At 57.1% G+C, this 12,021-nt stretch overlaps 1 protein-coding gene across 29 annotated transcripts in view; it reads left to right on the forward strand.

Moving 5' to 3' along the window:
* Nucleotides 1–12,021, forward strand: part of CACNA1G (calcium voltage-gated channel subunit alpha1 G) — a 66,804-nt gene that overhangs the window by 22,450 nt on the left and 32,333 nt on the right. For 21 of the 29 annotated variants that reach the window (XM_055256855.2, XM_055256856.2, XM_055256830.2 and 18 more), the window contains 5 exons: nt 7,467–7,618; nt 8,435–8,620; nt 8,740–8,854; nt 8,938–9,093; nt 11,950–12,018. In XM_055256855.2, the coding sequence (XP_055112830.2) occupies nt 7,467–7,618; nt 8,435–8,620; nt 8,740–8,854; nt 8,938–9,093; nt 11,950–12,018 (678 nt within the window). The remainder of the gene's footprint in view (nt 1–7,466; nt 7,619–8,434; nt 8,621–8,739; nt 8,855–8,937; nt 9,094–11,949; nt 12,019–12,021) is intronic. The other 8 variants (XM_063629873.1, XM_055256832.2, XM_055256836.2 and 5 more) reach the window with 1 other exon arrangement.

The raw sequence follows: 12,021 nt of genomic DNA on the forward strand, positions 1-12,021 counted from the left end.
CACCCTAAATGTGGCCTTTGAAGGCAAAGGTTGATGGACACCTCCCACCCCAGCCAGTCCCTTGGTCTCCAGATAGGGGAGCCCTGGCTGAAGGGCTAGGGCTGAGGACCAAGCAGAGCTTTGGGGGGTGATCCTTTACAGCTGACTGGCCCCAGACATTCAAAGGCTATCTGGTGTGGGAGGGAGAGGGGCATCGTTTTGGAGATGTCTGCTAAGGTGTTCTCTTGCAGGCTCCCCTGGCTCCAGGCTCTCCCAGTTCCACAAACAAGGGGAGCATATCCTGTGCACAGCGCACTAGAATAGAATATTAGAATATCAGGGGGTTGGGGGCTGAGCCAGAAACACCCAACAAATGTAGATTCTGGTGGAAAAGTCATTCTGTTTCATGGATGATTATGCCAAATGCCGCAAGAGAGGCTTCAGGGGACAAAGGAGAACTGCTCACCCCCAGATCTCCTTCGGAAGGGCTTCACAAAGGTGGTGGCTTTTGAACGGAGCCTCGAAAGATGAATGGAATTGACAGTGGCTTGGGTGGTGGGGGTGGGGGGAGGTGGGAGATGGAGGCGTGGGTAGGTGCAGAGAGATCTAGGTGAAGGGATTAAGGCACATGCACAGGGTGGCACTGGATGCTCTGAAGGACAGTCAGGTTTTCCTCCCTGCCCTGGCCCCGAGGTGTCTGAGCAGTGATTGATGTCAGCCCAGTGAGGAAGCCGGTGCTTCCCATAGGTGCAGGCTGGGTGGGGGAGGGCCTGGAGGCTATTTCTGTTGTTCAGATCAGAGGCAAAGAGGGCCCCAAGTAAGGCCATAGCTATGGGAACGAGGGGGTGTGGGTAGGACGCAATTTCATTGGCAGGTTCTCTGGGCTGGGGCACCTTAGTGTCCGGAGGGATGAAGGGTAGGCAAGAATCCTAGATAACCCGAAGTTTCTAAGGCAGAATCCCAAGCATGATGGCGCCGCCCGGGAAGGAGCAGGTTTGGGAGAGGAGGTGAGAGGGTTTGTTTTGGATGCATTGAGTTTGAGGTGGCTGTGGGCCATCCCAGGAGGGAGATCAGGCAGGCTCTGGATCTCTGGATGAGAAGCCAGGGGCTTGGAGAGATTGTTTAGTGTCGTCTACACCCCAGTAACAGCCAGAGAGGTAGGAGTGGGGGTACTGGTGGAGGGAGCGGGCTTAGACTGAACTCTGAGGAATGCTGGCCTGAGGGAAGAGAGGCGGTGAAATGAGCACTGGGAGGGGGAGGAGGTGGTTGCTCAGGGTCGGGGAAGCCAAGGGAGGCTCAGCTGCTGCTGAGGCATCCACTAAGAGGAGGGCTGGGAAGAGGGTCCCTGGACAGAGCTGGAGCTGTGGGGCCCAGAGTTCAGAACTGAATGGGTCTGGAGTCCCACAGAAGCTTTCTGCTTTTAGGCAGGGGGGAAGGAGATTGGAGAAGTAATGGATGCAGGCGTAACTGATAGGCCAGGGCCCAGGGGAGCCGGGGGCGGGGGTAGGGGTGGCGGGGGCGGGGGGCAGGGGAGCGCATCAAAGTGCAGGTGGAGGAAAGGCTGGCTCCCTTCCAGGAGAGGAAGAGAGACAGTGGGATGCACAACACAGAGCTCTTTGGAGAAGGGACATGGAGCCCCCCACCTAAGCCTGCAATGAGGGGCCAGGTGGGGAGTAGGGCTGGGGGCTGCAGAGTCCAGAAGGTTTGAGGCAGCTCCTGGGGGAGAGAGGAGACATAAGAAGGGAGGAACCAGGGACTGTGAATAAAGGCATGAAACAGCCATGGGGCCACCACCCACAGGGAATCACCTGTCCAGTCAGCACATGTTCATACCTCTCTCTAGCAATACTCAGCACTTCCAGAGCCGCAGAGGAGAGGAGGAGGGCAAGGGCACTTACCTGGGCTGGGGTTGGGCAGGGCAGGAGCTCTTGAAAGTCTTCATCAGGAGGGCAGCCTTTATGTGGCCTACTGTGGCCCATCATGGGCTAGACACTGTCCAGATGGACAAGGCACAGGGGCTGCAGCTCCAGCATTTTATTATTTATTTATTTTAAGAGATGGAATCCTGATCTGCCCCCTGGGCTGCAATGCAGTGGCTTGATCATGGCTCACTACAGCCTGGAACTTCTGAGCTCAAGCGATCCTCCCACCCCAGCCTCCCCAGTAGCTGGGACTACGGGCACCTGCCACCACGCCTGGCTACAGCTCCAGAATTTTAAGTAGCAGGGGCCTTGGGTTAGCCATCTTGAAGCTGAGTGGGCACCGTGAGTGTGCTGTGCCTGTTTAGCTTGTGTGTTTACTTTTGAGGGCTTTGGGGAGCTGGGAAAGGTCATGTCACCTACACCCCAATGACAGTGGGAGAGGTGGGAGTGGGGGTGCTGGTGAAGGGAATAAGCTTAGAATGAACTCTGAGGAATGTTGCCCAGAGGGCAGAGAGGCAGTGACTGCGGCTAAAGCCTCTCCTTGGCATTGCCTCTGATTAGGAGGCCCTGGGGGCACCATGACACTTAGCAGTGTGCCCAGTGGGCAGGAGGGCACAGGAGGGAGGATCCAAACTGGAGAGCTTCCAGGGGACTGGGGAAGACCAGGACCGTGATCTACATGATGAGGCCTGTGAGATTTCCAGGAAACCTCCTGCCACCGAGGTGTTCCCTGACTTCCCACACGTCCTTGAAGACTTGCCTCCCACTGACCCAGTGACCCTCACTGCCTCACTGCAGCCTGTCTGCGCCCCTGTCCTGGGTGGGTGGGAGCAGCAGGCAGGCCCATCAAAAGCAGAGGTGAGGTGAGCCAAGGAGTCTGAGCGGAAGAGTGGAGATTTCAGGGTCAGTGGAGCAGGTGGAAGCTGGGGCGATGGCGGCTGGCTGGGGTGGGGCTTGGGCAGAGCCGGAGTGACTGGTCCAAGCCTCTGCTCAGCTCTGACCAGGCCTGTCCAGCCCCTCATGCCCTCTCTGCAAGAGGCACATCACTGTCTGCCAGAGCTGCCTCTCAGGCCTCCTGCCTGGACTGCTGCAGTATCCTAATTGGTTTCTGTCTCCACCCTCCAAGCCGTCCACACACTGCCACCACTGCAGCCAGATTAATCTTCTTAATACACTGCTTTGCACATCTCCTCCCTCCCTTCCCACCCCCCCAGGGCCTCAGTGGCAGCGTGGTAGGCAGAGACTGGTCCAGAGGGAGCAAAGGCTGTTCCACCTGGCCCTGCCGACCTTGTAGCCTTCTCTCTCACCAGCCCCTCTCACCTTCTGATCTGGGCAGACAACTTGATTCTTGGTTCTGCACTGTGCCCTGCACACGCCTTCCCTTGCTGTCCCCAGCTGGGGACACCCTCCATGGACATCCTCCCAGGCTGTCCTCCGCACTGGCCCACTGACCTCAGCCGGGACTGAGCTCCCGTAGCTCCTGGGTTTTGCCCCCAGTGTGGTGTTTAGTTGCAGCCTTGCAGATATCGGTCCTGCCTTGTGTGAACTTGGCCCTGGGCTGGGGTTTCTCACAGCCTTTCACTCCTTTGTTCTGTAGAGCAGCCTCCCAGGAGGTAGTGTTACCTTGTTTAACAGAAGAGGTGACTGGGGATCTGAGAGGCAAAGGGACTTGCCCAAGGTCACATAGGAAGAAAGTCTCAGAGTTGGCGGCACCTTTCTAACACCAGTGTTCGGCACACAGAAGGCATTTTTAGGGCTAGATGATGGAGCAGCTATGAGGCTTGGGGAGCCCTGGTGCTGGGAAGTACTGACCAGCTTGCCGCTGCTGCAAGGTGACAGCCGGAGGGGAGGGGAGGGGAGGTGTTAGGAGATGGGAGATGGAGATTTACAGTCAGCATCAGCACAGACAAGAGACCTGGGGCCTCTGGGTGAGATGAGCTCAGGCTACCTGGCCTCATTTCACAGAAACCTCCACTGGGCCTTGACATCTGTGAACAGCAGGAAGGATGCAGGCTAGACTTGGGAAGGGACTTCCACAGCTGGGGATGGCCAGTGAGGGGAGGCTGGCTCCAGCCTGATGAGTTTGTGTGCTCTCTGCGTGAGCTCTGTCTGGGTATATGGTGGGGGCGATGTTGTGGAAAGGGTCTTGAGGGCAGAGATGTAGAGGGAGGCACAACGGACCTGGCTCTGCACCTCTCCAGGAGGGCGATGTGACCTCCATCAAGGCACCACACCCCTCGGAGCCTCAGTTTCCCAGACTATCTAGGAGGCTCATAGCCCTCCCTCGTTTGTTGTGAGCAGGGAGGAAATGAAATCCCAGGAGGAGATCTTCAGCCTAGTTGGCCTGTGGTGGGCACTGCCAGATGTTGGCTCCACCCCTGCCCCTTTTCAGCCGTAATTACAGCTCCGGTCCCTGGGGCAACCTTGTTGCTAAGATTGTGTCTCTATGTCCTTGTCCTGCATTTGCAGATCGTTCCCAGCCTCCAATTTAGTAACTTGGACAGACCTGGCTATCTTGGGGAGGAGGGCTCTTTTTCCGTGGCTCACTGGAGGGAATACCGGGGCCCTAGAGAAAAAGAGGCATTGACCCTAAGTGTTGCAGGGAGACTAGAGAGAGCAAGGCAGGGCTGAGGGAGTGCGCCAGGCCCCTTTCCACCTGCATCAGGCTGCCCTGCTTCTCCAGTCCCGGAGCCACGTGGCTGGGCATGAGAGGGGTTCCAGCCTTTGCTGGCACAGCCCTTGACAAGGGCCAATGAGGCAAGCCTTATGGGGCAGCAGGCCTCGCAGGAGCCTGGCATCATCCTTCTCCATAAGCCTCTCGGTGGTGTGCAGGAGAGTGAGGTGTGCACGTGTCCACGAGCCGTCAGTACAGACTCCTGAGAGCCCCGTGGATAACATCGGGGAGTGAAGAGAACAGTCTCCTTCTCTACGCACAGTAGTAGTTGGACTTTTAGAATTCACTGATTGAGTAAATACGTGACATCAAAAGCTACGGTGTTTTCAGCAACTTTTAAAAGAACGTTTCGTCTATGTTTATTTTTAGCAGCTTTTTGGGGGTGTAGTTTATATGCCATGAAATTTGCCCATTACAAGCGTACCTCGGCTGTGTCTTCACATCGAGTTGGTCTTTATTCCTAGAGCTCTGTTGATTTGAATACAATTTTAGAAGACACGTTGTGTATCCAGTCCCCATGTATCTGGATTCACAAGCCCCTCACCATCACCGTGGCTTGTTTCCGAATCCTGACTGTCTAATATTCTTGGAGCCAGAGGGATGTGGGATTGAGCCCCACCCCAGCTCTTCCTGCCCTGTGACTTTGAACTGGTCACCCTCCATCTCTTGGTGTCTTTTGCACTTACGAGACTAGCATGGCAGGACTACTGTGTGAATGGCATGAGGGGAGGTGCATGGTGGGCCAGATGACCCATAAAACATCGTACCTGTGTGGTCCATGTTCATTTTAATCTAATCCAAGGCCCGAAAACATGGCGAGTGGCAGAGGGACAGGGAGGAGGGTTTGCCAACTCCCGCTCCCTGGCAGACCGGACTTGGAAGCACAGAGTGGGGGGATCCACTTGGCCAGGTGGGGTCTGAGCCCGGGGCTTTATGTGCATCGATCCTGGCCCCACCCCACCTCCTGTACTGTGCTCATGCCGGAGAGACTAATGGCCCTGTGTGACCCGGCTAACCAGGTCAGGTGGCAGTGCCCCCACTCACAATCCACGGAGCTACGACTTACTTGAGATCTGCTGGAGCAACGGGCTCCAAGCCATACCGGCCCCCACGACAGCCACTCCCCCTCTGCACAGCTGGCTCTCTGCCTGCCTGCTGGCCCTGACTCTGCCCCCAGGCCTGCCTTTGAATAGTCTGAAAGCTTCTCTCTCTCTCTGAGTAGCTGTTGTCCCCGAGGCCCCCAAATGCCGCTCACCTGTTAGTCAGAAGCCCCTTGTTCTGAGTCTCTCCACCTCCTACCCAAGCTGGCCGCACAAACTAGGGCCATTAGGATACATTTGGGTGTCCTCAGGCCTGGCTGTGGGCTTGGTTGGGCAGCTGGCCAGTGAGGCAGTGAGAAGCAAGGAGAGGTGTCTGATGGAATGAGGGCCTCATTTGATTGTTCCATTAACCCAAACTTTTTGAGCAGCTACTATGGACTTGGCCTTTGCCCTCCAGGCCACACACATAGTTTGTCCAGACATCCATCAGGTGGACAGTGGGGTCCATTGAGCCAGCCATATCTCTTCTTGCTTCCCCAGCCCTCTGTCTGGCCACACCCCTCCCTTCTTCAACCAGAACCAGGCTGAGGTTGCTCATGATCCCCCCACCCCGTGCCACGCCACCTAAACCCTTGCCTGGGGAGACTCCACAAACCCTTAGGCATTCAGGTGCTGCCTCTCTCCCAACTAAGCGTTTCTCTGTGTGTTCACCCCTCACCTTTTCTCCCCTGAACTCCCAGACTTGCTGCCTGGATAATTTATTTTGGCGCTGAAGCATTTAAGGCCTCTTGTGGTTATTCAGCCGTTTTGTGTGTGTACAATGTGTTTCTAGCAGACACTGAGCTCCTGGGAGGCAGGGCGTGTGGCTGGCATGTTTTTGCAGCTCCTTTAATGCCTGGTGCATTGCTAGGCACTTCATATTGAAAGCGAGGTCACTAGTGAGCTGGAATGGCAGATGAGACAGGGATCGTCGTTAGTCCTTCTGAGGACTCTGCAGGGTGCATCCTCGGTCCCAGCCCCAGACTCGGGTAGGGAGCGTGAAAGGAATTACCTCCGGTGTTTCACATTGGGCCAGAGAGGTTGAGAATCTTGCTGAAGGTCACACAGTGAGTGACAGGATAGGCTGAGAATTAGCCCAGGTGTCCCGGCCTCAGGCTGAGGCCCCAGGTGTCTCCTCAACTGTGACAACCCTTCCTGGGTGTCTGGGTGTCTTCCTTCTGCCTATCACCACGTGTGTGACTGGGAATGCGTGCATTTCTCTCTGTCTCTGTCTCTCTCTCTCTCTCTCTCTGTGTGTGTGTGTGTGTGTGTGTGTGTGTCTGGAAGGAAGCAAGAGTAGCCAACTGTTGTCCAAGAGAAAGCTGCCAAGTCCACAGAGTAATTGTGGAATACATGTGACGTTGTGTGGGGCTTGGTGACCGGGTGTGCCTGTGAGGCCTTGGCGATCACCCTCTGACATCTGCCAGCATTGTCGTGCTGCTGGCCTGGGCCCGCTAGGCTTGCATTATAGCCTAGGTCAAGATGGGTCTTCAGCTCCCAGCAGGAGATAGGGCGGAATCCACAGCACAGGCCTCCCATTGAGCCTGTGGCCCCTGAATCTGAGACCCAGAGCTGGGGAATGGCTGGGGCTATGGGTTTCACATGGCCCTTTCCTGGGGCCCCTGCCCCTGGGTGCATTTCCTCCTGGAGCCTTTGGGGCAGGGTCCTCCCCATTGGGCCTGAGCATCCAGCAACCCCTCCGCATAAGCTTGCTGTTCCTGCTCCTCCTCTCCCTGGTGTCCCATGTTTGGAGGACTGGATCGAGGGGCTCAGCGATAAGCCAGCTGCCTCACATCCCACCCTGCCCTGCAGCCCGAGGAGCTTACCAACGCCCTAGAAATCAGCAACATCGTCTTCACCAGCCTCTTTGCCCTGGAAATGCTGCTGAAGCTGCTTGTGTATGGTCCCTTTGGCTACATCAAGAATCCCTACAACATCTTCGATGGTGTCATTGTGGTCATCAGGTATGACTACCCCCCGGCACTGACTCTCACTTGAGGAATGCTAGCAGGGGTGGCTTGGGGCCAGGGGCCATGCCACCTATTCCTCTGGGGTGGAGGGGTCTGGAGTCAGGCCCCACTGACCCCACAGGACCTGCCACTCCTCCTAGGCGGGGGGCTCTCTGTGTCCCCATGCGCCCTCCGTCTCTCTCTCGGCCCCACCTTGCTCCTGTGGGCCTTGGGCTCACCTCTTCATTGCCCAGGCCCCTCTTTAGTCTGCTCTCCCCACTTCTACCTCTTGTCCTTGACCCCACCCAGGCCTGGGCTGCGCAAGGGTTGGAGATTGGCTTTAGAGAGGAGTTGGAAGAGGTATGAGGCCCAGCCAGCTGCCCGGCTCGAAAAGTGCTTGGAAATCATCTCAGACACCAGTAACTTGCTTTAGGGTTTCCAAGACCTTGGGAAAGTGCTCCATCCCCCCAAGGCCTGGGGCCAGGAGAACCACTTTATTGCTTTTGGAATTGGCTTTAGATTTCATTAGAAGAGAACAAAGCAAACATTCCATAACTTGATGCAGTTGCATTGGCCAGATTTAGGGAGGGGGTTGTCTGCTGCCAGGATGTGATCTCTGGCAGGGAGGAGAGGGCCGAGGGGGCCGGGGCTGTCACCCAAATCCTCACTATCTTGGAGGCTCCTGCTTTGAGGTCTGGGGGCCCACCTGTGCCCCATTTTCTCTCAATGTGCCAGCCCAGCCAGGCCCTTGGGTGCTACTGAGTCCTCTCTGAGGGAGTAGGGGGAGAGGGTGAAGGTGCAGGGAGCTCAGGCTGCCTGCCCCCTTTGCAGCGTGTGGGAGATCGTGGGCCAGCAGGGGGGCGGCCTGTCGGTGCTACGGACCTTCCGCCTGATGCGCGTGCTGAAGCTGGTGCGCTTCCTGCCGGCGCTGCAGCGGCAGCTGGTGGTGCTCATGAAGACCATGGACAACGTGGCCACCTTCTGCATGCTGCTCATGCTCTTCATCTTCATCTTCAGGTGAGGGCGGCGTGGCACCTTGCCGGCTGAGAGACCAGCCAGGCTGGGGGCAGAAGGGCCTGAGGGGTGAGGAGCACTGGGCTCTGATCCCTGGCTTGTGGCCCCCCTTGTGCCCACAGCATCCTGGGTATGCATCTCTTCGGCTGCAAGTTTGCCTCTGAGAGGGATGGGGACACCCTGCCAGACCGGAAGAATTTTGACTCCTTGCTCTGGGCCATCGTCACCGTCTTTCAGGTGCGAGGGTAACAGGGCAGGGCATGGACAGCGGCCGTCAGGTGCCCCTAGTATCGGCCCTGATTCCTGTCCTCTGCCCGCAGATCCTGACCCAGGAGGACTGGAACAAAGTCCTCTACAACGGTATGGCTTCCACGTCGTCCTGGGCGGCCCTTTACTTCATCGCCCTCATGACCTTCGGCAACTACGTGCTCTTCAATTTGCTGGTCGCCATTCTGGTAGAGGGCTTCCAGGCGGAGGTAACCCACTGCCCTGCCCACCTCACCCTGCCCACAGCAGTCCCACTTCCAATCGGCTGCCTGTCTTGAGCCTCCTCCCTCTGTTGCCAACTTTGCGGGCCTGGGAAGTCCCACAGGAAAAGCCTCTTAGACTAAGCCGGGGTGGACCAGGGGCGGGAGGCTCCGGATCTCATGCAGTCCCTCATCACATGGGACACAGGGTGGTTGTGTGGGGTGCCTCCACCAAAGCTCAGCTACCGAGTAGACATCCCCTTCAGAATTGGCTAGACCCCTTCCCCAGAGAGCCAGACCAGATAAGTGTCTGCCTGTGGTGCAGCTGGACTCCTGAGCACAGTGCTCTATGGAACACCCAGAGAGGAACCCGCTGAGCCGAGGGGTGCAGGAGGCTTGCGTGCAAGTCATCTGAGCTCTGACTGAGCAGATGAAGATGCCACTAAGACCAGGGCAGGGCTGAGCTGCCCAGGGTGAGAAATGAGCCCAATTAGCTACGGACATGGCAGAGATGAGCGTCCTATTTCCAGCCCAGGCTCCATCACCTTCGTCACAGGCAGCATCATCAATTAATATTGATTTACATTGATCCCGCCCTTACCATGTCAGCGAGCAGCCTCTGCCCAGAGGGCTGCACCCCCTCCTCTCCCTCAGCTCTGCCTCTCTTCCCACCCGAGCCCCCAGACCCACCCCAGCTTGCTGGGGCTTCAAACAGGGCAGTTTGACCCAACCTAGAAATGCTCCAGGTTGGGTCTGGAGAAGCTCTTAGTCCAGTTCTCTCTGGATGACCCGGATGGAAACTCCCGCTGCGGCCTGGTCTATAAATACCCGGCACACGGTGGAAAAACAAAAATCTATTTTCCGACTCTTTCCCAGTCTTGCAAGGGAGGGCTTTTCCCTGTGGGCCGGCCGGCTGGGTTGGTGGGGTGCAGCGTATCTGTCCCACACTGGTCTTTCTCCCCGCTACCCTTTTCAGTCTGTAGTTATCCATTACTGCATTTCCTCCCTGCTGTGGGGCAGCCAGCGCAGCTGGTAGGGGAGGCTCTGGTGATGGCTGTGCCTCTCGCAGGGAGGGAGGGACGCCGGTATGCTCCCTGGAATGGGACACTAATTTGGGGGTTCCCTGAGGCCTAAAGAATTAAGGGGCACCACAGTGCTCCCACAAGAGCCGGTAGACTCACTCTGCTGCTGCTCAGGGCCTATAAGAGGAGGAGCTGAGTGAGGACCGGGCCCCCTGGCCCCTTCCAAAGGCAGCTCCTGCCAGCCATGGTTCCCTCAGAAAAATTCCCGTGCAACTCTGTGGAGGGAAACGGAAAACACCGCGAGCCTATTCCCCTCCCCTCCTCTGCCACTCAGCCGCCAAGGCAGTCTGGAGGTGCCCAGCACAGATGGCCCCCTCCCCAGCACTCAGCCCTTTCAGCAAACACCTTGTTAACTTGAGTGCAGCTGAGCGGACTGGTTGCTAGGCAACAGCAAAGCCAGAGTGTGGGAATGACAGCAGCCTGGCCCTGGGGTGGCCTGGTCACTCTGGCCCTGCTGGGGGCCTGGGACTGCCCCAGTGTGAGGGCTCAACAAGGCCTAGGCAGCCACACCCTCCCCAACCTTCGCAGTATCAGGACCTTTGCAGGGAGGGTCTCACTCAGGATGCGGTGTCTTGGGCTGTGATGCTTCAGGCCTGGGGTGGGATGGAGAAAGGACTTTAAGAACATCCCCTCTCCATGGGAGTGGGCAGTGACTGTGGCCCCGGAGTACCCATGGGAGGGGCTGGGCCAGTTGCTCCCCTGTCCTGCATGTGGTGGGCAGGGCTGGGGAGTGTCCTTCGCTGCCCATGGCCTGGACACCTCCAAGGCACCCGCCCTCTCCTGGGTAAGGTTTCAGGGGGCCCCACGGTCTGGCAGGGGAGTCTGGTTTTGCTGTTGTGATGGCCTGGGATTTTTGTTTTTATTTTGACAAGTAAGACAATCCACCTTGGCAGAGGAAGTGGCTGCCCCCATTTTAGTGGGCTTCCCCAGCAGGAGGCTTCAAGGGTAGCCCCCCTGCTGGCCTTGCTACCTTGCCAAGAGCTAGGAGGGGGTGGTCCAGGGACACAGCCTGCTTGGCTGGTGATTTCCTGACTCGCAGGGGGCAGCGCCCTGAATCCCTGTGTATTTATCATTCACACACTTAATTAAATGAACAGGCAGCAGGCCCTGTGTGAGGCCATTAATTGATACTAAACAACATCAGAGCCATCATCTCAGCATTACTTGTCACATCCCATCTCAAACGGAGCAGCTGGATCTATTTTGATCTGAAGGGACTTAAGCTGAGAGCATGAGACGTTACGAGGCCTGACTTGGCTCCGTGGTGACTTTCGTCCCTTCCTTTCCCTGCTTCCTACCCATTCCCCAAGCCCAGTGCCTCGGAACCAGTGAGAGGAGGGTGGTGTTCTGAGCCACAGACTCGGGTTCCAGGCCCAGATCCACCTCTTACTCTGTATGATTTGGGGCAGTTTTCTCAACTTCTCCAAATCTCGGGTTTCTCTTGTGTAAGGAAGCCAGCTGGTGTTAAGGAGGCAGTTTCCCATGCCGGGCACACCCTTAATGAATGGCGGCTGTTATTAGGATTATGGGGGGACCTGCCCTTGTCCCCATCTTTTTGGCCTCTGCCCTCACCCTTCAGATTCATTCTGGCCTGAGGGCCTGTAGTTGAATTCTGGAAGGCTGTTCTGTCCCCTATCTGCCCCCCATTCCCCGTGTCTCTCAGTTCCCCTGCTGTGGGGTTCGTGCTCCTTCTTTTCTTCATCCTTTCTCGACACTGCCGATATCTGAAGGCCCCGAGCGCCTGTGACCAGCAGCCCTCCCCTGCCTCCCCCTTTCCCTGTAGGAAATCAGCAAACGGGAAGATGCGAGTGGACAGTTAAGCTGTATTCAGCTGCCTGTCGACTCCCAGGGGGTA

Source organism: Symphalangus syndactylus, chromosome 20, assembly GCF_028878055.3.
Source record: "Symphalangus syndactylus isolate Jambi chromosome 20, NHGRI_mSymSyn1-v2.1_pri, whole genome shotgun sequence".
Classification (NCBI taxonomy): domain Eukaryota; kingdom Metazoa; phylum Chordata; class Mammalia; order Primates; family Hylobatidae; genus Symphalangus; species Symphalangus syndactylus.